This window comes from Gracilinanus agilis, chromosome 6 (genome assembly GCF_016433145.1).
Source record: "Gracilinanus agilis isolate LMUSP501 chromosome 6, AgileGrace, whole genome shotgun sequence".
Taxonomy (NCBI): Eukaryota; Metazoa; Chordata; class Mammalia; order Didelphimorphia; family Didelphidae; genus Gracilinanus; species Gracilinanus agilis.
The window spans coordinates 230,714,788-230,741,216 of record NC_058135.1 but is presented as its reverse complement, the minus strand read 5'-3'; the positions used below and the strand labels follow the sequence as shown (position 1 = coordinate 230,741,216).

General features: G+C 37.6%; 1 protein-coding gene across 1 annotated transcript in view; it reads left to right on the top strand.

Moving 5' to 3' along the window:
- The window catches only part of OVCH2 (ovochymase 2), a 163,984-nt gene that overhangs the window by 63,801 nt on the left and 73,754 nt on the right, over positions 1–26,429 (top strand). Inside the window, exons 5-15 of the mRNA XM_044681804.1 lie at positions 354–366; positions 5,693–5,802; positions 10,021–10,112; positions 10,435–10,607; positions 11,098–11,193; positions 11,351–11,502; positions 12,472–12,667; positions 17,465–17,555; positions 17,671–17,804; positions 18,713–18,853; positions 19,250–19,380. Of these exons, the coding sequence (XP_044537739.1) occupies positions 354–366; positions 5,693–5,802; positions 10,021–10,112; positions 10,435–10,607; positions 11,098–11,193; positions 11,351–11,502; positions 12,472–12,667; positions 17,465–17,555; positions 17,671–17,804; positions 18,713–18,853; positions 19,250–19,380 (1,329 nt within the window). The remainder of the gene's footprint in view (positions 1–353; positions 367–5,692; positions 5,803–10,020; positions 10,113–10,434; positions 10,608–11,097; positions 11,194–11,350; positions 11,503–12,471; positions 12,668–17,464; positions 17,556–17,670; positions 17,805–18,712; positions 18,854–19,249; positions 19,381–26,429) is intronic.

Genomic DNA, 26,429 nt, shown 5'->3' with positions numbered 1-26,429 from the left:
ATCTCTCCCTTTCCTTTTCTTCCAATGTAACCCTCTTTTTCAACCCTTGATTGATTTTTCACATATCATTCAAATGCATACATATTATGTCATACATACATACTGTTCCATATCATCACATTTACATATACATATTATCATCATATATCATCATATACATCATATCATCATAATCAACTTACTTCTCCACCCTCTTTCTGAGTAAATTCCTTCTATCTTCTCTACTATTAAGAATAATTTTTGAGAATCACAGAAATCTTCTTTCTATGCAGACTTATAAACATTTTGACATTAATGAGTTTCTCAAATTTTCTCTTTCTTATTTAACTTTTTGGGCTTCTCTTATGTCTCAGGTTCGGACTCCAGGTAGGATTGGCCAGCAAACTTCAAATTTTTTGTTTAAGTCTGGCTTATTCCTCAGGAATGCTTAGAAATCTATCTTATCGAATGACCATTTTTTCCCTCTGAAAGAATATACTCAGTTTTTCTGGATAGGTGACTCTGGGTTATAACCCAAATCTTTTGCCTTCCTGAATATCGTATTCCATGCCTTTCAATCCTTTAATGTAAAGGCTGCTAGGTCCTGTGTGATTCTGAATGTAGCTCTGTGGTATTTGAATGTTTTTTTTTTCTGGCTGTATGAAATACTTTTTTCCTTGGCTTGTTGGCTCTTGAATTTAGCTATTATATACCTGGAAGTTGTTATTTGAGGATTTCTTTCTGGAAGGGATCTGTGAAAATTCTTTCAATTTTAATTTTATTTTCTCATTCTAGAATCTCTGGGCAGTTATCTTGGATAATTTCTTGTAACATGATGTCCAAGATTTTTTCTTGATCATGGCTTTCAGGTAGTCCAGTAGTTCTCTAATTATCTCTTCTAGATCTATTTTCTAGGTCCATTTTTTTCAATAAGAGATTTCATGTTTTCCTCTATTTTTTCATTCCCTTGATTCTGCTTTATTGTTTCTTTTTTTTTTAAATCCTTACCTTCCATCTTGGAGTGGTAAGGGTAGGCAATGGGGGTCAAGTGACTTGCCCAGGGTCACACAGCTAGGAAGTGTCTGAGGTCAGATTTGAACCTAGGACCTCCTGTCTCTAGGCCTGGCTCTCAAACCACTGAGCTACCCTGCTGCCCCCTGCTTTATTGTTTCTCGATTTCTCATGAAGTCATTAGTTTCTAGATAATCAATTCTGATTTTTAAGACCCGATTTTCCTCTGTCAGTTTTTGGTTCTTTTTTTTTCAGTGGGCCCATTTCTTCTTGCATCACTTTCATTTCTCTTCCCCATTTTTCCTCTGCCTCTCTTAATTGATTTTTGAAGTCTTTTTTGAGCTCTTCCAGACTTTGTGTCCAATCCATCCTTTTCTTTAGGACTTTGTTTGTGTTTCCTTTGCTTTCACTGTCTCTTTCTGTGTCTGTACCTTGCTCTTTGTGTCCATAAAAATTCTATAGTTTTGGGTGCTTTTTAAAAATTGTTTGCTCATTTTCCCTATCTAATTATAGGTAGGCTGTTTTCTGGGAAGTTGGGACTTAACTTAAACTTTAGTCCTTCCTTGATGTTATTCTCAGCTTATTTTCTGGGTTGTTAACCAGTTTATCAAATGGTCTGAGGGCTGAGAGTTCTGAGAACCCCCCTCTCCCTGCTGAATCAATTGCCCCTTGAGATGCTGATATTGCTTAAAGACTTTCTTCAGGATTGGGTGTAAGCTTTTGATCTCACTCTGAACTTGATCAGGTTAGGGGCTGATCAAATTCTAGCCCCAGGATTGGGCTCAAGTTTTTGGTCTAACTGTGTTCTTAATGCAATTAGTCACACTGTTGATTGCCCTGCCCCAGAGCTCTGCCTTTAATTTTGGGCAAAAAGATCTGGGTGGGAGGGTGGCTCCCTCTGTCAACTGTGTCCTCACCCCAAACTGTGGATTATGTCCTTATGCCAAGCTAAGACTGGGATTCCTGACTTTGCTCTTGGTCCACATGGATCAGCCCCCTTCTGCCCAGATTGCCCTTGGCTTTGACCTCAGACTTCTCCACAGGTTTGAAATTTTGAGGGGTGTGGGTTGGCTTGGACCATTATTTGCCCAGGTAGGATCTCAGGGTCTGAATGTTAGTTTGGATTTAAGTTTGGAAATGGAAGATATGAATATGAGTTGGTTTCTAAGATCCTCTCAGGATTGGAATGAAAATGGATTTGTCCCATAGCAAAAGTGAAGGAGGCAAGGTCTCTATCTACCCAGTTTTCCATTATTTTGCATATTTTTAGTTAGTAACTCTCAACTTTTCCTCCTCCCAAATTTTGGCCAATAAAATCCTTGTTTTCTGATACAACACTATTATTATTACTTTTATTTTTACTACAAGTTCCTTGTGGACAAAAACCATGCCTAATTCATATCTATATCTCTTTTAATGCCAGAATAATGTTTCCTGGTAGGGGATTAATAATTACCTCTTGAATTCAACTGAGATAAAAGTTACTGTTGTTTAAGTAATATTAAAGCATTCTCAGACTGAGCTTTAGAAGACTGTGCTCCACAGGATGAAGAAATAAAGAAAGATTGGGAGTACTTTAGAAGCCAGCAGAATATAGTGACAAAGCTCATGGAGAAAGTAGGTTTCCTTTGTTTGTTCCCCAATTAGTTTTATATCTATTCTCTTTTGATAAAGACATTTCTACCATTCAATCAAGAAGATTGAAAAATGTTTCAGAATTGGTTGTTTTTATTATGAGAGCACTCCATCCTTGGGAGCAAGGTGTCATCTTACTAAGTTGAGGGGGGTGTGTTATGCTAAGTGAAAGCTGAAAATAAATCTCTTAGAAGTTATTCTCCTTGATAGCAATGAAAATGTAAGTGTAACCAATGAATTGGTATGGGACTGCTGGAACATGAAATGTTATAAAATTAGTCATTTCCTTGTCTTTGGTAGGCTATTTCTTAGATAGCTTCTGAAGTGTATTGAGTTATAATGATCCTAGCAAGAAGTCACTGTGCTTGGACAAATTTAGAAGAGCTGGATGAGCATGGCTGAGTCTTTTATCTATGGATTAATAAGTAACCTCCAATTTAATTGGCTTATTGCTATTCTCTCCCACAGCTTTTTTCTGTCTACTTTCTCCTGAGCTTTCAAGGAGTTGTCTCAGCCTTAAAATGCGAGGAACAGCATGGAAATTGATTTCACTTCTGGGGATGTTCCATTTTGGAGTGGGAAAGTATGCATTTCAGTCTCTTCTGAGAGGTAGGATTGAGATGAGCCATGATAATAAGTATCTTCTGGTGAAGGCCTTCCTGGAAATATGTACAGGGTTCTGGGATGAAAGCTCATCATCTCTTTGTAGGAGCTCTCTGGGGGAATACAAGCAGTAAATTAACAGCATCAGCATTGCTGACTTAGATTGTTGTTTTATTTTTCATTTCATAAATTGACATTTGAACTAGGGATGGGAGATGAGTTGAATTTTAATAAGATTTCTTAGTAAATCTGTAGTTTCCATCAATTGGAGTTACTGCTCAATTACAATAATTTCTAATGATTTAGTTAGGAAAATAGACAATACCTTAGACAAATGTCATGTTTCACCTTCTGGAAAACATAATATTTGTCTCCCCTAACTTTTTCAAATGGCATTTATCTCTTTAAAATGAGGCAACAGAGGTCCTTGACAAACTTCTTCCTGATTGTGTTGGTGCCAGCCCCCAGAACCATTGTGTTTCCTGGCTTTGCTTCAGTGAGTTTGACTTCAGGAAACAGTATATTTAGATTCTAAAGCATTATAAAATTTTCTAGAGAAGTCATTCAAATGATAGAGACAGAAAATCATCCTATGTCATTGTTTAAGGATTGCCTTCTGTTCCAAAGGGATTTAAACATAAAAGAGTTATTTAAGGGGAGGGAGCAAAGAGGAAATCAGCTTATGGAACTCAGGGTCGGTGGACGTGGTGCAGGCACTGAAGCAGATTGTTTAGTTGTTTTGATAGTCTAGGGAGCTGAGGCTGAACTTCAGTTTCTGCAAGTGAAGGTATTTTCTATGTCAGCCCAGGGGAAAATAGAACACTCACAGAGGAGTAATATATTAAAAATATTTCTTTTTGCATTTTGCTACTTTGCTTGCCTCAAAGTGTTCAAGAATGAAGACAGATATGTGATGGAAAACACAATGAACTCCAGATAGAAGCAGCATACAGTGGAGACTGCCACTTGAAGTGTGATTCCTCATTTTACATCAAATTTTAAAAGTGTTAATTCCCCCATTTTATTGTTGGAAGATCTCTTCTGTATTTGATGCATTGCCCAATATACTGGAGAGTAGGAATGTATAAGAAATGTGGTCCTTTCACTCAGGTCAAAAGATTATTTTTAAGAAATCTAAACATGAAAGAGGTTTATAAATATAAAAAAGGAAATGTGCTCCCCTGCCCAAGTTGAACGTCTCAATTTCTCTCTTTTCCAGTGCCCCAGGGGCTGCTATTTCTTTATACTCTCTAAAAGAGAAGAAAGAGATTCATGTAAATGGGCAAAGTTATATGGATAACTTTGTTATAATTATATGGATTGTGATTGTCTGATAATACTGAATGACTTAGATGAATATTGCTTTGCTGATAGTTGTTATCCCAAACTAGTGCTTTGTTTTATTAAATGACAGTGTTTATTAAGGTCTGCTGTACAAGGGTCATAGAATTAAGAGCTAAAATGATCAACTCATGGTGGTCAAAGGGAATAAGTTATTCAAAGAGGATTTGAACCTAATTCTATGAAACAAATTCAGTATTCTTTTTTACTATATCAAGCTACCTCTTAAAAGTACATAAAAATACCACACACCAATCAATTAATTTTGGGTAAAGGGGAGGAGAAAGATTTTGCAGAAACAAAATATTTTCTCCCCTCCCCCCAAGATTTGGTATTGATCATTTTGATATATTTCAAATCCTTAATACATACATGTTATTTGAATAAAATATTAGGTTAGGAATATAATTGTCATAAAAGACATTATTGAGATAAAAGTGCTTTTCAAAACTTAAAGTACCATATAAATGCAGACCATTATTATTATTATTATTATTATTCATTGGCAAGAGTGCTAATTAAGCAGGGAGCCATCTCTTCTGGATGTCAACTTGTAGAAGTCCCCCCTGACCCTCAGTTTCTTAATTTGCAAGATGAAGGAGTTGGTCTAAGCAAACTCTAAAGTCTGTTTCAGCTCTGAGATGCCTATGCTCCTATTAGTTTACTGACTAGTTATGGATATAGTTCATTTCTGGAAGCTATTTGTAATATATAAAGATTATTATTATAGTCATGTCTTTTGCAAGGGCCTCTGATAAATTGTGTTTTGTTATGTGGAAAGGAAAGGAGAAGAGACTAGGGACTAGATAAAAGTAGATAATATACTTTACTAAGGGCATTATAACATTACTAAGGGCATGATCAAATCTTAAACATGATAGTTTTGATTGTTTCAAGGAGGTGAATAGGCTCTATTTAGACTCAGTTCTGTCTGATTGACGCATTCTGGAACAAAGTTAATTACTTAAAAATGGAAATGACTTTTAAGTGAATGGAATGGAGTCCTACCTTTATACTGCTCCAGTGGATTTGTGCCTTCAGTTTCAGGAGGGCTCTCTGCAGGACTCTGGAACATCAGGGAGCTCACTGCCTATTCATGATTTTTTAAATCTGGGGTTTCTAGGTCTCATGTGTGGGCGGAGTACAATAGACAACCAGCCTTGGGATTACTTTAGCCATTTCAGTCGAATTGTTGGAGGAAGCCCAGTTGAAAAAGGAACATATCCATGGCAGGTGAGTACTAGGCAATGACTTGTCTTGGAAGGAATGAATGACTTCTCAGGAAAAAAAAATGTTTATAGCATCTGAGAGGCTACAGGGAATTTTGGGACTAGTTCATTACTCTTTGAGAACATGCTAAAATCTGTTTTCCTTGCTGTGTCCTCTGGATGGACTCCTGAAAAGGCATGTGTTGAAAAAGAAATGCCAAATACATTTGTCTTCTGTTGTGCCTTTGTTCTTGTTGGTCCCTATAAGAATACCCTCAACCACTCTCCCACTGATCTCATTTCCACCCTGTTTACTCTGTCCATTCTTTATGAGTGATCTCAAATGCCTTCTTTTTCATGAAACCTTTTTTGCCTTTTGTCAGGAAAGATAGTAACTTACCTTTTTATATTTAAGATCTCAACTAGTCTTTGGTTCATACTTTCCTTATATACTTTTTGTACACTATTTTGAGTTTATAGAATCCTAGGATCAAAGCCTGGAGCTAAAAGCGATATTAGATGCTACCTGGTCTGAACTTCTATTTCACAAATGGGGAAACAAATCCAGAAAGGTTAAATCACTTGCTTATGGTCATCTAAGTAGTCAATGTCAGAACTTGAATTTGAACCTAGGACTCTTTTCTCTCCTGTGCCAGGCTGCTTCTGAGAGTCATTTGTGTCTGGGTCATATAGCCTGACAAATTGTGAATTCTGCTAGGACAAGTGCCTTAATTATTTCTGCATCTCCCTTAACGTAGTGCTTTTCACTTAATAAATGTTTGTTGTTGACATTTTATTGTATCTGAAACTATTTCCTTATTGGATTGAATTATGAAAATGGACATACCTCCCCAAGGAACAAAATATAACAAAATGAAAACATAATCAAGTCACAATTAGGTAAATTTATATATTCAAAGTAAAATTTATGATTTTTCTAATAAAATACTAGATACTCAAATAAAGTTGCAGAGACAGGATTATAGTAATAGTTCTAAACACATGTATTCCAGAAAAATAGAAATTGATATATGATGGGTGATTTTATTTGCTTGGTGATGATATGTACATTACAGAGTATTTCAGGAAATACAAAGCAAAACTGAACTCATATGATTTAAATTCCCAATTTCCCTGGCTGTACATACTTAGCAAATACTCTCTTGTTTGACCAGAGATTTAACTCATTGTCCTAGTCCTTCCATGTATGCACTTTTGTGCCTCTCAACAGGTATTGCTCTTTTTCCTTCTATAAATTTTAAGTTTAAACTCTCCTCTTTGTGGTGTCTAGTTTTTATAAAGCCAATTTTTGTCCTTTAGCTTCATTTTTCATAGGGGGAACTGAGGTCACTCCTGGGCTACAGAGATTAGCTGCTTTCTCATATCGATATCTCTTGTCTTTTCCACATTCCACATCTCTCATTGTGTCTCCCACCTACTTTTTCTATTTTCTATTTAGAAAAGAGGGACACATATTTCCACACATATCTAAATTGTTTTCTAATTCCAATTCAGAGCATCTAGATACTCATATTCTCAAGAATAAATGAACTCTGGAAAGCTTTTTTTTTTTAACCTAAGGTATATTGTAGAAAAATAGGGTAATGAAAGGAATGGGATGAGAATTAGGTTTCAAGGTCAAGTAATCAAGAGTTGGAGAAGTGACAACTATGGAATACTTGTTTTGAAATCTAGAGTGATTTTGGAGGAGCAGGAAACACTTTCAAACTTTCCTCCTGTATTTTCCCACAGATCCTTTAATACTTTCTAAATACTAGAACTTTAGTATTTTTAAACTTTTTTCTTCAAAACATAAACATAGTGTTGGTAGATTTCTTGCATGTTTCTTTTATGTAAATCCTAAATAACCTCTATTTTGGGGCCATGGAAATGGTGGAAGATTCCAAACATAGATTAAAATCATCTTTTGTCAGAGCCACCAGATTGGCTCTTAAATACAAGAAATTATGTTTACATTCACTAATTTTCTTTGAGATCAGGCAAATATGAAGAGAGATGTAGATAAGACACAAACCAGGATGAGGGGGAATTTCCAGGAGACAATGGATGGGTGGGGAACATGACCCTCTCATATAGTAATGGAAATAGCATTATGAATGATTAAAATTTGGAAATAAGCACTTGTCAATGTGATGTAAGCAGATCCCAGCTTAGAAGTATAATGGGGTCTGACATATCCTAGCACACAATTTATGGTTGTATAATTCACTTCTTATATACAAGGCATTGTATTAGCTTCTAGGAATTAAAGAAAAAAAACATCACAAAACACTTTCTACTTCAATGACCTTATATCCTACTATGAGGATACTTACATATAATATGTTCTTTTTCCTTTTAAAACACTCACCTTCTGTCTTAGAATTGATGCTAAGTATGGATTCTAAGGCAGAAGAGTGGTAAGGGCTAGGCAGTTGGGATTAAGTGACTTGCCCAGGGTTGCATGGCTATAGAAGTGTGTGAAACTAAATTTGAACCCAAGTCCTTGGAACTCCAGGCCTGGAACTCCATCCACTGTGCTATCTAGCTACCTCCCATAAAATAATATTAAAAATCCCTTGCCTTCTGTCTTAGAATATATACTGGCTGGTAAGGGCTGGGCAATTGGGGTTAGGTGACTTGCCCAGGGTCACATAGCAAGGAAGTGTCTGAGGTCAAATTTGAACCTAGAGCATCTCATCTCCAGGATTGGCTCTCTATCCCTTGAGCCACCTAGTTGCCCCTGTCTCTGACTTCCTAGCAGATGGTAGGCATTGATTATTTTTTTTAACTAATCCAGAAACATTTCTTCTTCTTTTTTTTTAATATTTTATCTTTAAGAAAAATTTTCCATGATTCATGTTTTTACTTTCCCCTTCATCCCCCATAGCTGATGTGCATTTCCACTGGTTTTAACATTGATCAAGCCTTATTTCCATATTATTGATAGTTGCATTGGTGTGGTTTCAGGCATTGATTTTTAAAAGGCAAACAGGATTAAGTGACTTTCTAGATAGTTACTAAGTGTCTGAGCCTGGATTTGAACTCTGGAAGACGAGTCTACCTAAGTCCAGGTCCAGCACTCTAGCTGTCCCTTATAATATATTTTTAAAGTCAATAAAAGTAACTTTTGGAGGGTGGGTGGAGCACTGACAGTGAAGGGAAAATCAAGAACGGCATTACGTAGGACTTGGCACTTGCTAAACCTTGGTGGAAACTTGAGATTCCAAAAGGTAGACATGAGACTGGAGTACATTCCAAGGAGAGAGTCTGAGCAAAATCATGGAAGTGGGAGGAAGAATGTCATGCATGGTAATTAACGGGAAGACCAGTTTGGCTAGAATATAGATTGCATGAAGGAGAGTAATATGACAAAAATCTTGGAAGATAGACATGGAGCCAGATTGTGAAAGGCTTTGAAATACCAAAGGAATCTTATTCGAGATGAAATAGCTTCCTGAGCAGTGGAGTGACATGTTCAGACTTTGTTGCTAGTATGGTTCCTGTAGGGGGGTCACTATTTTGGGGCCCATTTATTTTGGGGGTTTCTTGAATGTAGTTGTTTGCTGTACCTCTTTTTACATGTAAGCACGGTGCAGTGGAGAAAACAGAGACCAGGGAAACAATAAACTAGAATGGAGAAAAACATTTTTTCTGGAGTCAGAAAACCTGGGTTCTAATTCTGCCTCTGTCACTTCCTACCTGTATTATCTTGGGGAAGTCACGTAAGCTCTGTAAGGCTCAGTCTCCTCATTTTTAAAATGGGGTTTGACTAGACGGCCTTTTGGTTCTCTTCCACCTCTGAACCTCTGATTCTATGGTTCGAATAATTGAATCAATTGGTGGCTGTTTGGCTTTGGTCACAGCACTTTACCTTTTTGAGAACTGTGATTCTTATTTGTATAGTTAGGCTATGGATCCCACCCCTGCCCAGTTTACTGGACTATTATGAAGATCAAACGAGATTTATGGAAGAGAAAGGAATTTAAAAAACCCCCTCACCTTCTGTTTTAGCATCAATTCTAAGACAGCAGAGCAGTAAAGACTAGGCAATTAGGGTTAAGTGACTTGCCCTCGGTCACATAGCTAGGAAGTGTCTGAGGCCAGATTTGAACCCAAGTTCAACTGGGAGCTAATGCTTTATCCACTGTGCTATTTAGTTGTTTCTTAGGGAGAATTCTGTAAACTGGAAAGAATTCTCAAATGAAAGACATTGTTATTATCTAAAGGTTTGGTTCTGCAGGTGTCTCTGAAACGAAGAGAAAGGCATTTCTGTGGAGGAACTATCATCTCTGCCCAATGGGTGATCACAGCTGCTCACTGTGTCATACATAAGTAAGAATGGACGGTCACATGGTTGGAGGTCAGCTGGTCTTTCTCCCTTCGTCATGTCATTAATGGTCAGAAATAGAATACCCCTGTGGTTCAAAGTTGTAGGCAGGGATATTGCCCTAATGGAGCTCTAGAATTGGTTATATGGTACATTATAATTTCAACATTGGGATAGAGGAGGAATTCCCTCTGAGACTAGTCCAAATACCTAGTCACACAGATATTTTGGTTAATGGTGATAGTGATTTGCTACCTGTGACCTGATGGATTTCTGTGGTTGCTTGTTGACTTGTTTTCCTTAAACTACATTTTTTTTTCTCTATAGGGATGCGAAAAAATTTCTGAATGTTACTGCAGGAGAGCATGATGTGAATTTGGTAGAACAAGAAGAGCAGACTCTTTCTGTGGATACCATCATCAAACACCCTTATTTCACACTCAGAAAACCAATGAACTATGACATTGCCCTCTTGAAGATGAATGGCACATTCAAGTTTGGTAACCATCTGAGGCTAGAGAGAATCCAGGTTGCCATTTCCTTAGCTCCCCTGAGGCAGGCCAGCTTGTGAGACAGCTTCATAAGTGCCAGCTAAAGCCACTGTTTCTGGTTTACAAAGCCTGCTCTAATTTTAAGTCTGGGTATGATCTGAAGGTTGGATTAAGGTATTCTGGGCAGTGGTCACACTTCCTGAGAATTCTTCTTCATTGCAATTTCATGTTTTCAGAAAGTAAAGGAAAAGAAGAGCCAAGATTTTCCTTGGCTCCAGTGTTTCTCTGTGAGATACTTTTCTGTTACTCATGATAATTAAAGGTTTGGGAAGGATGGTTGCTAAAGGGAGCGTCAGAACAAAGTTTAGGGGGCAAAGCAAAGCTAAGAGATGCTGGCTGCTCCTTAAAGATACAGGTGGGTTTGTGTGTCCTACCAGGGATGCTGAGGCCTGTGTGTCCTCTCCAGGCTTGGATGAGTCCCTCTTATCATTTCCTACAGGCCAGTTTGTTGGGCCCTTATGCCTTCCCAAACGGGGGGAAATTTTTGAGCCAGGATTCTTCTGTACTACTGCAGGCTGGGGTCGTCTGGAAGAGAGTAAGTAACTCCTATCTTATCCCACTGGATCCACCAACAACTCAATACTAGTACTTGAACCTGAGCCCTAAGAATATGAGTCGTACAATCTCTATATGAAAGAGACTATGGCACTTTATACTCCATTATATCTCCCTATTGGGTTTTTTCCCCCTAGATGGCCGTCTCCCTCAAGTCTTGCATCAAGTGGACTTGCCCATTCTGACCAAGAAGAAGTGTGCCGCTATGCTGTTAACTTTAAAGAGACCTATCAAGGGCAATACACTTCTTTGTGCTGGCTTCCCAGATGGAGGAAAGGATGCATGTCAGGTGAGTAGGGAAAGCAGAGCCTGACTTAATCATTGCCAGGCTGTCTTTATTCTGATGTATTTTTCAGTGGGAAATGGATTTACCAACCCTTTATGATAACCTGTAGGGTAGAAGGGCTGGAGTTGAAGGTTGGTGAGTCAAGTGGGTTAAATCAGAGCTGGAAAAGATCAGTCAAAAACATATTTGGACTATTGACTTGATCTCTTTTTTTTCAGGTAGCAAGTGGTGGGAGCTGAGAGGGAATACTCAGCCTTCAAAGATATATTTAATGAAACCAATAGATAGCTATTTCTTCTCCCATATATGAAGAATGGCCAGCTCTCTTTTTTGGTGGTTGATTATTCAGTTTGTGGATTTTCCAGACCTCTGCCTACTACTCTCCTTGTCTCCTGATTATAAGTCAACAAATATTTATTAAACACCTACTATGGCCAGGTCTGATGCTAAATACTGATCTAGTAACCTTAGCATTGTTTCCTTGCTTCCTGAGCTTAAAACATGGGATCTGGGAAGGGATAAAATTTGGAAAATAGAGAAATTTTACTTAGGGATATTTATTCCTTCCTGATAGCTCTGAAGAAACAACTGAAAAGAAAAGAGGGTAAAAGTATAGGCTATAGTAAGTTTTGAGGATCATCTGGATATTTCATTTATCTGGGCTATCCTCAATCCCCACACCCTCATATAATCTAGAGATTAAGAAGGTAAGAAGGAGTGCTGTTTGGGAGGGAGGAGCTAAGTAGCACAGTAGATAGGGCATCAGGTCTGGAGTCATGGGTGGGTCTAAATTCAAATATGGCTTCAGATACCTCTTACCCTGGGCAGGTCACTTAAACTTTGTCCCTCTTCTGGCTTAGAACTGATACTAAGACAGGAGGTAAAGTTTGTTTTTTTTTAAAATTTATTTTAAAGAAGTTCTGCTGGGTACTGATGCTGACAATGATGACAACAACCCTTCTCTTTTTATAGGGTGATTCAGGGGGCTCCCTGATGTGCAGGAATAGACTTGGGGACTGGACTCTAGCTGGTGTGACTTCATGGGGGTTGGGATGTGCTCGCAGCTGGAGGTACAACCGTAAGAAAATTGCCAGTTACAGAGGAACTCCAGGGGTCTTTACAGACCTGAGTAAGGTGCTTCCCTGGATTCACAACACTATTGAAATGGGTAATAAAGTCCATGTTCTGTAGAGACCCAAATTATAGCAACTGTTTTGGTAGGGGTAAAGAATTCGTGGGATTGGAAGTAAAGACATGGAAAAATTTAAGGGGAGGAATGCTACAAATTATGCTCTTGTGACTTATAGAACACAAGGGAATAATTTATCCTAAATATAGCCATCTAGAATAAAATGTATTTAATTTAGAGGTTCAATGAAAAATTAATGTAATAATTTAAGAATTAGTTAAATTAAAAAAATAGACCTGTAATAATAATTCAGAATCTATTGATTTCTGATGTTATATTGTACCTTCCTCTTTGATTAAGGCACACAATCCCTTACAATACAATGAGCAGGTCAGACTAGAAATTTCCAAGATATCTTCTATTTTTAATATTTTGAAACATGTTTATATCACAACTAATATATGTGAATTTGCTAATTTATCTGTTGATGACTCCTTTGATCCTGTCTTTTCCTTCTTTGGCTTCCGAAATGCTACCGTTTCCTGATTTTTCTAATATCTCTCTGATCATTCTTTCTTGGTTTCCTTTGCTGGATCCTCGTCTTCTTCCTCACTCTTCACTTTGGGTGTTTCCCAAGAATCTGTCCTTCATCCTCTTCTCTTCTCTATACTCTCACTGATGACCTTATCTATTCCTATTACTTCAGATAGTCCATATGTACAGATTACTATCAGATTTACATACCTGGTTCCTACCTTTCTTCTGAGTTTATTCAGTTTTGCCTCTCTAGATGACATCTAGATATCCTACTGCCAAATAAAATCTATCAGATTCCAAACTTCATTCATTATCTTTTTCCTTCAAACCTGATTTGTATTGCTATTTCTGTCTATAGCAGCATATCCCATTCTCCCAACCTTGATGTTATCTTTACTCTTCCCTCTCCCTTGCTTCCTACATTTAGCTACTAAACTCCATCTATATTACCCTCAAACTGGCTTAGTCTGCCTGCTAAGATGGCACATGCTAAGTTTTTTTGGAGCCTCAGGTGAGAGTTGAGTAAAAGGTGGGCACCAAAGGTGAATGAACCTCCATGAAAAAGGTTCATCAAGCTCTCATACCAGATGTGTCTCAAACCTATCAGTGAGTTGAGTGGATTTCTACCCCAAGCATGTGAAGACTTCCTCTAATGGAATGAGCAGATGAGAATAATTTGTTTTAAAGGTCACAAAGATGACTGAAGCAGGTGCTATGGAGCAACTAGAGCTTGGGCAAACATTGAAGATGCCAAGTTCATCCATGGCATCTTGGGCCATTGGCATCTGTCCTGACTTCTGTCTTCTCACTGGACTTCAATGTCTTGGAAGAGAGAGTAAAGCTAATGACCTTGCTTAAAAAAAATAACCCTTACCTTTTTTGATATTATCAATTTTAAGGTAGAAGAGAGGCAAAGGCTAGGCAATTGGGGTTTTGTGACTTCCTCAGAGTCATGCTACTATGAAGTGTCTGAGGCCAGATTTGACCCAGGTCCTCCTGACTCCTGGAGCTGAATTTTTGGAGATAATGAGGGTCTGCTACCTAGTTGCCCTAGTTGCATAAAGGCTGACGACTTTATGCAACTCTGCCTCAATTAAATCCAATTCATAAATAAGTCAAGACCTCACATGATGCAATGGTCCTCTTTGGTCATTAGTCCTCTTTAGAAATGAAAGATGAACAACCACAAACACTATCTATTTTATCGATCAGAGCTATAACTGGGGTGGGGTGAGTAAACAACAGAGCACTTTCTTCATGGACACTCAATTTGGAGGGTGTCAATAGGATTTGCAGTCTTTCAATCATATATAGATATTAGCACCTAGTTAACAAGATTAGATAAAATAGAACCTAATTGATGGTAGTCTGGGTAAGATCCTCCCTTACTCTTTTCTAACCTTACCTGGATAGCTACTCAAGTAGTAATCCATCATGAAGTATTGGTGTCTCTACTGTGTTCTTCCTTCTCTAAACAGAGGACAACCTAAATGTTGTTTGTCCATTGTATGGTGTGTAGTACTTGTTCTCTTAAGGCATCCCTATTTGATTCAATATCTCCTGCATTTGTTCTCTCTTTGGCTGCTATCACCCCGGTTCAGACCCTTATCTCTTATTTGGGATTTTGAGATACCTGTTTTATAGTTCTTCCCAAATCCACTCTCCTCTGCCCCAATCCATTCCTCTCTACTTCCAGAATAATCTTTTTAAAAAAATTCCTAGATCTGGTCATATCTTTCCTGCTCAAATATGCTCAGAGACTTCCTGTTTCTTTGTGAGAAAAGTCTAGACTCCATTGTCTGTCATTCAAGGGCTTCTGAAATGTAATATCATCTTATCTTTATTTCCTAAATCTCCCTTCCAAATTGGGTATCCCTTCCACATTTTGACTTTCCCTATTGTGGTTTGTATATATCAAGGTTTGGCAAAAGAAATTAAGTGGGATTTTGGGGGGAGTTTTGTGGAAGCCACAGAAAACATGTGAAGGCCCACAGATAACACAGAAAAAATTTAGAAACTTAGAAATGCATGATATATTGTTGTACAATAACATATTTTATCTTTTAACACCATTAATATACACAATTTCTTTTTCAAAGTTAAAATAAGCAAAAAGTTAAAATTTGTGAGCAAAATGTGAAAGCCAGCAGATGACACACAAAGGCTAGGAATGTTAACATTGACCTAAATATAGCCTATGACCAAAAACTCAACCCAAATTTTTCAATAAAGTACTGTAAACAGCTCATAAAAGAAAAAAAAATTCAGACTTCTTTTCTGGTATAAAGGAATGGCCTAAAATTTTTATGCAAGTTTTTCCCATCTCTGGAGAGCCACACCTCTAACCCTCAGGATGTGGAAGGGATGCCTGTAATATACCCTATTCCAACTCGATTAGAGGCAGCATGGCGTAGTAATGGCCTATTGAACTTTAATTCTGGAAGGAATAGGCTTATATCTCTTCCCACATACTAGTTGTGTAAGCCTGAGCATGTTACTTAACATCTTTGTCTCTCAGTTTCCTCATATAAAAAATGAGGGGGTCCACTTGGTTTCTAAAGTCTTTTCTAGTTCTATATCTGTGACCCTAAGGCAATTCTTTATTCTTCCTCTCTCTACCCAACAAAGAGTTTATCCTAACATTTCTATGTCTTTGTTCAGATTATTCCTGGTTCCGAGAATGCTCATCCCTTTCTACTTCTACTTGTTTAATTCTTACCTATCATTTAAAACCCAACTCAAATAGTACTTCCTCTTGTAAGCTTTCCAGAGGGACTCAAAATACCTCTTTAGAAGAAAAATCAAAAAGCAAGTGTTGTTTAGATATGTTGAGTGTTTGGTCTGTCTGTAGTGGTGGTCAAATAATAATAACAAAACATTTAGATAGTTTTAATGCTTCAGAAAGAGCCTTGTATTTATTATTTCCTTTTAACCTCACACTGACTTTGTGAGGTTGGCAAAGAGATGTTAGGTGACTTGTTCAAGGTTACTAGTAAGCAAGAGAGCTGAAATTAGAACTCATTTCTTGAAATACAAATTTCTTTTATATGTGCTTCTGTGAGCTTGACATTTGAAAGATTAATTTTGGTGCTATGATTCTTGGAAAGGTATCATTTGGATACACATGGCAAGAGGTTGGGGTGGGTCAAAAGGTAGAGTATGGTCTGGTGGAAAGAGAACTGGATTTAAGGTTATATAGGGGTTTCAAATTCCAGTTTTGCTATCTATGAGCCCTTGAGCAAGTTATCTGACCTCACTGAGCCTCAGTTTTCTTGGTCATAAAATTCATAAAATGAGACCCCTTTCAGCTTGAAATCTATGATTCTCTGATCCTGTGACAATTCTTTATATGTAATATCCAATCTCACAGGGCTATCATGAAGCTAAAATGAGATCACACATGTAGATCCCTTTGTAAATATTATTTTATAGATATCAGTTATTCTTAAAATGTGAAGTATCAAATAAATATTCATGATTATTATTTGTAAGCTGTTACTTAAATAAATGCATGTTACAGTTATTATTTCTAAAACTATTGGCTGGAATGGGGCAGGATTTGCAGAATTGTGGTTGTGGTAAAAAGCTTTCTTTCTTTCCTAGGGCAGAGGATGAAAAGCTTTGTTGGTAAGTGTTGCTCACTGATGAAGTGGAAAGAATGCTGGGTTTTTAGTTTGGGGACCTGGATTCAGATCTCTGCTCAGATAATACCTGTGTAACTATTGGATTTTCTTTTAACCTGTCTGGGACTTAGTTTCCTCATCTGTGAAATGAGTAGTGTTAGAATAAATGATCTCTGAGGTGACTTCCAGTTCTGAATCTATGACCCTCTGAAACAATAAGTGCATTCATATTTCTGAATAGCGGGGGAGAGTTGTCTTGTCATTCTGAAGCTGTCTGTTTCTAGTCTCAGTGAATATTAGGTCTGGGTAGGAGGATGACCTCCATTATTACATATGAAAGATGAAATGAGTTAAGAGTTAGCCTGTAAGAATTTATTATGAAGGCATCATGTTTACTCACTTTGCATGTTCATCTTGGTCTCTACCAGGTGTCCCCTGCAGGCTTTGGCATACCTATATCCAACAGGAACTAAGGCTCACTGCCCTTGTTTTTCTCACTTGGCATCAAGCCCTAGTCAGATGCAAAGACTCCCCACGCAGTCTTACCTAGGACATACAATGTCACCAGCAACACAAGCCCAGAGACCATAGCTCTAGCTGGAGTGGTTAATTATTTTTTTGTTCAAGTAGTGCTCCTTATCACTGGCCAATGCTCTTCCTTGGCTTCCTTTCCAAGCTCTATGCAGTGAACAAGATGGCCAGCTTGCAGGATCTGAGGGGCAGCTCCGCTTCCCAAGACGTCCCCACCAGTTCTATGGAAGTGATGAGTAAGCACCTTTCAATTGTTCCCCTTTCCCACGTCCAACTGCACCTGTTTGATCATCATCACCTGCCCTTGCCATTTAGAAAGCAACAATTTTTTTTCTCTTTGTGTGTCTATAGGTTGTGTGTCTGGACTGTCCATGTCATGGAGCAGATGCACATCTGGCTCAATTTTTCGCACTTGGATGTGGAATTTGAGGAGTTCTGTCGCCTGGATTCTTTGTCTGTATATTCATTAGAAGACAGGCTCATTGGTGAGAGGATTTCTTTGCACCACCACAGGGAAACCAGTACCTAATGAGCTTTTGTAGTGAGGGGAAAAACCTGGACTCACTGCTACTCAGAAGCCTTTGATGGCTTACAGTTGTTAACAATGGATTGGCTTATAAGCACTGCATTTATGTATATTTAAATACACTAGATATTTAAGCTTTGTTTTTCTTTCAGGCTGAAAAGTGATTAGAGGTGGCTTGGGGAAACTGGAAAGAGTCAGGAAACTGAAGCTTTCTGAATTTAAAAATTCAAATTTTCTGATTCCAAAATCTAGAAGCTTGTCATCAGGGTAGTTATGAAAGTAAAATGTGAGATATGCTTTATTTGTCAAGGACTGGTATTTATGCTGCTTTTCACTTGAAGTCTCCCACAGGCTTGCCAGCTGAGGGCAATTATGATTCCAGCCTGTTCCAGGAATTTTGAACCAGACACTAGTTTTCTGAACTACTTTTTGATTGTTTTGCTTTTGGATGTAGATTCAGAGGACCTGGATTTGAATCATGACTGCATCCTTAACTGCCTGTATGACCTTTTAATCTATTAGGCCTCAGTTTCCTCATTTGTAAAATAAAAGGACGAAACTAGATGACCCCTAAGGTACTGTTCAATTCTAAATCTCTGATTCTATAAAATTTTGTGACTGATCCAAAACTACCTTCTCTAAGTGTGGAGAGAAGTACTGACTAGACATTATTAAGTGCTTAAGTACTAGGAAGGAATGGAAGTGGTGGTGGAGATAGGAATTAATCCAGGAAAGGAGATGGAAGGAATGCCTAGAGGTTGAGGTACTGTCATGTAAACAATTCCTCTTCAGATCGTCAATGAACTGAGGAAATACTTTTGTTTTTCCTCACTGGGTTTTGAACTGAGAATCTTTGATATGTTGCAGGAAAATTCTGTGGCGTGGTTGTCCCTTCACCAATCTTCATTAGCTCCAACTCAGTAAGACTGAAGTTTGTCTCGGATACTACACAGTATGGCACTGGATTTGCACTTACCTACAAAGGTCTTAAACCGAACCATTCTCCTGGTAAAGTAATTTACTTCACTTTGCTGTTTTGTGACTCAGGTGAAAAACTGGGGCTGCAGGATCCTAGGTGTAGGACTGTCCTAACATTGAACACAGTGGTGAAGGTAAATGGGACACATTTATCTCCCCAGCCTATTTGATTGTTAAACAGAGCATGGAAATTGAATTTAATTTAGTGGCAGGCAAGGGAGTACAAAGAACATTGAATGCCTCTCTGTCTCCTTGTCCAAGTGACCATTCTGATAAGAAACTATGCCTACCAAAAAATGATGACAGTCCTTGCAGGTAGTGATGGGATGTTAAAGATTTAATGAAACCTCATTTGTTCTCAAATGTAACTTCGTATCTAATTAGATGGAGGGAAAACGTTTATTTTATTTATTTTTTTAATTTTAGATTCTGGTTGTGTTGCCTTAACTGTCCTTTTTGAAGAAGGGATAATACAAAGTTTGCATTATCCTGATGTCTACAGCAATTTGATCAATTGTCGTTGGATTATTCATGCTTTTGAAGACCACATCATTAAGGTACTGTGCTTACAGATGGGCTTGTAATTACTGCCTAGAATTAGTGCACAGCTATATAAGATGGCAAAAACATTTATTTTTTTCCTTTCAAGGCAAGGTGTTGCAACTGGGTTGCTGGGCATGCATCTCAGCAGTTCTTAGGCCTTTCTGCTAATGGAGTCACAGAGAAAGTCAGAAACAGTCACAAATGTACCTCTTGAACCATCATTACATAAGATGACCTCAAGCAGTTACATAAGGTGGGAATTTTCCATGTGGCTTGAGATACACAAGTTTATACTTGTTTGGCATGGTCAGCTAGTATGGATACTGTGAAGTCAGTTCACTATGAGTGTCCTTGCCTTCTCTTTATCTCAGCCACTTCAGCAATTTTAGAGTAAAAGAAAGGGTTCAGTGCTAATCCAAGTGTAAAGCCCTATTAAAATATGATGCTTTTGAGTATGTGTGTGTGTGTGTGTGTGTGTGTGTGTGTGTGTGTGTGTGTGAGAGAGAGAGAGAGAGAGAGAGATGGGGAGAAAGAGAGACACACACATGCCCTCCTACACACACACCCACACCCACACACACCTACACACACACACACTCACACGCACACACACACAGAGACAGAGAGACAGAGAGACAGAGAGAGAGAGACTATGACAGTTATTTAAAAAGTAGCTTCTATTATTAGGAAGCAGTACCCTCAGCTGCTTCAGACATAGAGTACCCAGTTTGCACTCGACTTATCACTGCAGAGCTGGTCTGACTTGTTCAGGTAGGGGTAGAAACTCTAGTGTTGAGAATTGATGAGTCTTTTTTAGGGCTGCTCATCCACCTTTGGTGCCCATCTTTCATCCAACTCTTCTGTGACTCCAGGAATATGTAGCATGTGCAGTGGCCACACCATAGTAAAATATATCAGCAGATGGGCTAAATCAGGTTGAGGGTAACTGTCAGGACTCAAACTGATTAGTGAGTGTCTATTCCAAGTATGTGAAAACTTCCTCTGGTGGAAGGGGTGGATGAAAACAATTTATTCCAAGGCCATGAAGGCAGTTGAAGCAGGTACCATAAAGCACTTAGAGCTTGATCAGATATCAATGATCTTTCACTATAATGTGGGCCATCCCAAGTTGTCTTGACTGGACTTTGATGACTGGAAGAGAGAGTAAGGCTGTACAACTCTTCCTCACTTAAATCCAATTCATGGGCAAGTCATAGCATTACCTTATGAAGTCTTTGGCCCTCTTCAAAACAAAGAGCAAACAATAACATTCTGAATTCCCCAGTTCTAATCATTTTCATTTCTTTTTTCTCTTTATGGCTTGAGCTTCCTGAGAGTTGCTAATAGTGGGTAGAAAGCTGGCAGGAAGACCTCTGTTCAAGTCCTTACTCTGATATACACTGGCTGTTATGACTAGGAAAATCACTTACCCTTTCAGGGCTCTAGGTAACTCTTTATAGTCTAACATAAATTGCAGAGAATGTCCTGACCTGCATTAAGAGATGGGATTTGCTCACTTGGACTTTCCCTGTATAAAATAAAGCACAGATTAATTTTTAGTATTAACTTTAGGTTGTATGGAGGCAGTCAGTCAACAATGCCAGAGGATTTCCAAGAATTTGATTCTTCTTTGTCTCTGGTTTGGTCCAGTAATTAGCCCTTCATTTGATTTGGGATGGCACAAGGGATAAAGATACTTTGTTGAGCTATCCTACTGGCTGATAAAACCACAACCAGAATTTAATGGGTGAATCTCTAGTTAATCCATTATGTCTCAAGCACCTTTGGGAAATGCCAACAGAAGTCCCTTCCCATTCCTATTTTGGTGTGTTCCTGCTTTGCTCTCCCAACTGACTCAGCACACTTCCTTTGAAAAGGTAAGGATTGTGAGTAGGGAGGAGCCCTGGTATGTGCTTTGCATTTGCAAAGCTAATTTCATCTGATTTATTGACCAGGAAATTTGGGGACTCAGCAGGGAGAATTTTTTTTTTTTACTAATTGTTTTTTTGTGTGAATATATTCCATTACAAATGAATTGAGTTAGGAAGCTTCTTTTCTAAAATGAAGGCTGTGCCATGGAAGGTAAAGACATTCTACAAGATCTTAAATTCATAAGGACCTTTTGGATTATTTAGTCTAACTCCTTTACTTTCCGGTTAATGGTACTGAAAGCAAAAGAGATTAAATATTTTTTCCCAAAGGTCACAAAGAGAGTATCAGAATCGAGATTGGAACCTAGGTTTCTGACTTCAAAACCTGTGTCCTTTGCACTATGACATGCTCTTAAATAGTTTAAGCATATTCCAAACTTCCTCCATCAAATCTGGTTTATAGAGAACTTACATATTTTTATCTTTCAAAGAGAATTTTTTAAGGAGTATCTATATGGAATCAATATCACACTTCATTCTGTGAATTTAACACTCAGATGTGTTCTCATTCATTTTGAGCTAAATTCCAAAGGAAGCTGAGACAGGCAAAGTATACTGGAAAGGGCACTGGACTTAAGGTTTGTAGACCTCAGTTCAAATCTTGTCTCAGTTCCTTTCTACTAGAGTCACCTTGAGTAAGTCATTTCACTTCTCCAAGGCCAATCTTGATAGTTTGAAAAATGAGAGGGTTGGAACTCTGAGGGTCTTTACAATTTTCAATTTATAATTCTCTAATGGGATGATTCATAATGGGAGAGAGCATGCCTTACTTATCTTTGCATATATTTCAGCATCTAGTAGAGTAGTCTTTACATAGCAGAATAATAAATGTTTAATATTGTTGAAGGTGGGAGGGAAGGAGAAATATTTTCACTTCAGAATTGATTGGGACTACAGAGTAGAAGACTAGATAAGAAAGACACAAGATGCCTGGGATATAAGATAAATGGACATATATGTTGAACTTTAAGATATTTTTCTTCATAGCAACTACTCATCCCCATTTTATAGTTAAGGACATTGGATCTCTGAGGAGTTAAGCTGTCTGACATCACACAATTTGAACATATCTCTCCTCTGACTCCATCTTGAACATATTTCACATATCCCCTAAGAGCCACAGAGGCACAATAAGTTGAAAGGGGATCTGAAAGGGATGATGGAAGGTGATGAACTTGGAAGATATTTTTGTCTTTCAACTTTGTTTCCTTTCTTCTCTGAGAGAGAAAAGTACTTGAATGTAGTCCATTTCCCTTCTTTTATACAACATGAAACTGAGTCTTTGACTGTGTAAAGGCAATACCAAATAATGATTTTAATGATTTACAGTTTTGCCTAATCACCACAAACCCTGTTAACAACTATACACATTGTTATATATGATTCAAATTAGAGTCTTTGTAAATTGCTTCGATTGACACAAAACTTCTTCATGTACTTTCTACTTTGTGGTTTTATTGCTATTTCCCCCCTGAATTTGGAGGCTTGACTAGGAGGCCCAGTATATTTAAATTGGCTCACTCTTTGTTGAAGCTCTGATTCAGGGCAGGTTATAGACGAGCTCTGAGTTACTCACATATCATTATTGTCAGTTGATATCACAAAAGCATTAGAAGGAACACTGGATTTACCATCCCACTATCCTGGTCACCTTCTGGACAGAATCCAGCACATCAATATTCCTTCTAAATCATAATACCTGAACTGAATGCAATAACCCAGGTAGGGCTTGACTAATGAAGCTCCTCTAGGGAAGGCTATGGAATTAATGGTAGGGAAAATTTTTGAGCACTGCAATGAAATTCCCAGACCTTTGAATTAAGAAGGTTATTTTGGCTTTTAGACAGCAAGTGAGACTAGAGGAAGAGAGACAAATTAGTTGACTATCGTAATGGTTTAGATAAGATATAATAAGAATCTGAACTAGACTGGTTACAATGGAAATGGAGAGAAGGGGATGCATAAATATATATACTTTATACTGTACACACACATTATATAGGTATATACATTATGTATATAAAGTTAGGTTAAATATATCTCAAAAACTTATTGGATATGAATGGCAGGAATGAATGAGGGAGAGGGAGAGATCAAAGATGATTCCAAGGTTTTAAGATGAAGAGGCTAAGGGAAATGATAGTATCTTTTAACAAAATCAGATCAATTAGTTGGAATGACAGGATTTGCAGAAAGGATAATGAATTCAGTTTTAGTCACCATGAGTCTGAAGTGAAGGTTGAAAATGTGGATTTGGGATTCATTGATATAGAGCAGATTAACAAGTTCATGGGAGTAGATGGAGGCTCTTTTATGTTGGGCTTCAGTTCCTTATTAATGATGTTCTGACCTTTATAGTTTGAAGATAATTGCATTTGATGGAGAATATGGGAGAAAAATAGAGGTCAAAGAGTTTTGCTTTCCTTCTTTAATCTACTAACATAATCTTCTTTCTAGGTAATATTTCTATTTTTTCTGATTTGACCTTATTTCTTCGAATATAGCTTTAAAAAGCAATTTTCAGTGTCTCTATTATGTTTTGCAAGCCTTTGTACCTGGAGATAATGAGATTAACTCATGAAGTTTTTAATCTAGGGCAAGGTTCTTTCTTCTTTCAGCTTTCTCTGCAAAGTTAGAGAGCTGAAAAATATAGATTGTTGAGAAAAATTCATACAAATTCCACTCCCTAGATGATTTATTTGATTTCCAGTCTGGAAAGGAAATTTCCCAGACAGCTGAATTTTGTGTAATCAATTATTGAAAGATTCACTCCCCATCACACTCTCTTTAGTAAAAGCACCAACTCAATAAGTAATTAAAATTGTTATATCTTTAGCTAGGAAAAATGATTTGACAACACAAATGACCAATAAAAATTTAAAACAACGGAGGAACACTTAGTAATTAACCATACCTCCTTTTGCATGAGACAATTTAACAAAAGGGGGAAATATTTCATTTTTGTTCCATAAGGTTTTCTGAGTAGGCACAATTCAGTTATACCTTGCTGGATTCTCTTAATAATCTTATTGGTGATTCAGGGAAAGGAATATGCTTTAGCCACTATAAGTTTTTGAGTCAGTGTCATGGAAAGCCTCCTTCATCTATTGCTGTTGTGACTGCTGCTGATGCACATGTTTCTACAATTCTCTCCAGAGAGATGAAAAACTCCTGCTATCGTTTAAAACTCTGCTTTCCATTTTCAGTCCCATGATATCTTCATCTCTTCTTGAGTTGGGAGGAAATACAACTCTTATGGTCTTAAGCAATTTAGGTCCCCATGGAAGGCAGCTAGTTCAAACCTCTCTAGAATGACTTATTCAGTGTTAGCTTTTCTGATACCACTCTTACAATTCTTTTGCACACTTTTTGTTTTGGCTCTTCTTTTACGTGCCTTGACTTCCTTCTTTTCTCTATGTTATTTGAAAATCTTAGCTTATTAGAAAGTTCTTATGTGGTCATATTTATTTCTTTAGATGCCCCCTCTGTCCCTTTTCCCCCTCAATAAGATAGTTTATTGTGTTATCCAGTAGTCCAGTTTTAAGGTCCCCATCTTTTTTGAGTCAGTTTGATAGAATGTCCAGGAAGGATACTTTTGAATCTCCCAAAAGGCAGCAACTCATATTTAGTGGAATATTGAGGAGAATCTTATTACCACTAAGATAACAGAGCCTCCTGCTGTTGTAACCCTATAGAGATAGGCCTCTAGTTCCCCATTTACCCCTTGATTTTCATTCACCTCTCCAGTTTTTGAATCACTTGATTACTTCTATTCCACCTCCCTTTCTTCCTTCTGGGCTTTTCTTCTTTTAGCTCCTCCAAGAGCTCCTCCAAGTCCCAGTCATGAACCAGAAGAACTCCTTCAGATCCCGTTCACAAACCAGAAGAGAGGGGCTGAGCTCACTGAGCTCTCTTTTAAAGGAGCTTCTTTTTCGTCACTTCCTGTGCCTTCCTCTTAGTTTATGTGTCCAATCACAACAGACGTTTTTCTTAGGACTGCCCAGGAGGCAGTCAGTAAATTCTGATTTGTCACTCATTCTACCATACATGGGTCACAGACCTCCCAAAGTGGAGATGTTTTCACCTTTGGTGATTAAATCTAAAGATGGGCAGGGTAGATTTAATCTCATTATCACAAGATTTCTAAATTGTAATAACTTAAAAAGAAGCTTATTAACTTGTCCAGCAGAGGGGAAAGTCAAAAAAGGTGGCCCATTTCCTTCCCCTCCCAGTGTCTTTAATTTATGTGTAATATAAGATTTAAACAAAGGAACTTGGAAACAGTAGCTGATCAGCCAGCACAGAGGCAATTTTCAGATAAAACATGTAGGTTGTTCACGATACATAGTGGAGAAAATATTTCACATTACTTGCATCAATCTTTGGGTCTGACTGGGTTTCTGGTCATCATCACCTAAGTCTCAAGTTCAGGATTAAACAAATATGTTCTCTAATCAACAGGTCTAATTTTCCAGTCATACAATGTGATAATGCTTTCTGTAGATTCTCTGAAGCAGAGATGTGTATAGTTAGAAATATCTTTTCCTTTTGTTTATGTTTGTGTGGTCACATTTGTATAAGTTCTGAGGCTCTGCCTCATTCTTTTTCTTTTTTGCTCTTAGGAGCAGACTGGCTAGTAACCTTTTAATTAGTTTTCTTTGTTAATTTATTATTAATAAAAATTTATAAATATAATGTTTATTATTTTTGCATATTAATTTTAATATCCACAGATGGTATATTTAAAACAGAGAATACTACTTGTGCAAAGACACGGAGAAAAGAGATGGAATTGTTTGCATTGGAAATAACCAGTAAACTGGTTCAGAATGGAGAATGTATGAAAGGGAGTAAAATGAAATAATACTATTTATTTATTGTGGGAGTCTAATTGCTGATGGCTTTAAATGTTAGATAATTAAGTAGGTGGGACACGTCTCATTATCCCCATTTCACAAGTAAGAAAACTAAGCCTCAGAATAGTTGAGTAGCACCCAAATCAATAACAGAACTGTGATTAGAATCTAGAAAAGAAGACATGACCACCATAGAATATAATATTTTCCCATTGTTCCTCACCTGATTTTTGTAATGTTACTCTTTCTTTGTTCTTTATTCTGTCTGATCCTACC